The 663-nt window shown below is 49.6% G+C and overlaps 1 protein-coding gene across 1 annotated transcript in view; it reads right to left on the reverse strand.

Moving 5' to 3' along the window:
* The window catches only part of Adamts9 (ADAM metallopeptidase with thrombospondin type 1 motif 9), a 168,257-nt gene that overhangs the window by 31,931 nt on the left and 135,663 nt on the right, over positions 1-663 (reverse strand). The window contains exon 31 of the mRNA XM_005364905.3: positions 202-372. Coding sequence (XP_005364962.1) covers positions 202-372 — 171 coding nt within the window. The remainder of the gene's footprint in view (positions 1-201; positions 373-663) is intronic.

Raw genomic sequence — 663 nt, forward strand, 5'->3', positions numbered from 1 at the left:
GAACACAGTGTCCGTGTAATTATTTCGGGTAGAGCTAGCCATGTGGGCGGCCGGGTGCCGGGACGCAGCCCGCCGCTCCTATTACTACACACTTCACACAGTTTTCTCCCCAGCCTCAAGATACATCCCTATGCATAGCTTTCTGCTGGCACTTGAAGGCATCAGCGCCTAGACCAAGTCCCTCATTCCCCAGGACCATACCTCAGACCATTCTCCTGTGATCCACACATACTCGCAGGGTTGCAGACTGCAGCTCTCATGGTCTGGAGGCCGCTGGTCTGGGTCACAGTGCGCACTATGCACCTCGCTTTGGTCCTCCGCTATGCACACCACCTGTCGGTACCGGGAGCCTTCACCGCAGGTCTTGGTGCACTGCAAGAGACAAATGGGCTGGGGTGAGATGAAGCCTTACACAGCTTCACACTCTTTTTCTTGCAGCTATTTGATGACTTAGCTAGCCAGCTGTTAAAGTGGCAAAATCCCTAGTCATGGGCTGTTTCTATCTAGGTATCTGACAGCTTTATCCCTGACACAGGGATGTGCTTTCCGCACTTGTCTGTCTGAATGACAAAATGAAAGGGAGAATAAATGAATGAATACCTGCTTGGACGAGACTTTCAAGGTTTTTTTTTTATTTTTTTACTTTTTTTATTGAGAAAAGGA

The sequence above is a fragment of the Microtus ochrogaster genome, unplaced genomic scaffold (assembly GCF_000317375.1).
Source record: "Microtus ochrogaster isolate Prairie Vole_2 unplaced genomic scaffold, MicOch1.0 UNK1, whole genome shotgun sequence".
In the NCBI taxonomy this organism is placed as follows: domain Eukaryota; kingdom Metazoa; phylum Chordata; class Mammalia; order Rodentia; family Cricetidae; genus Microtus; species Microtus ochrogaster.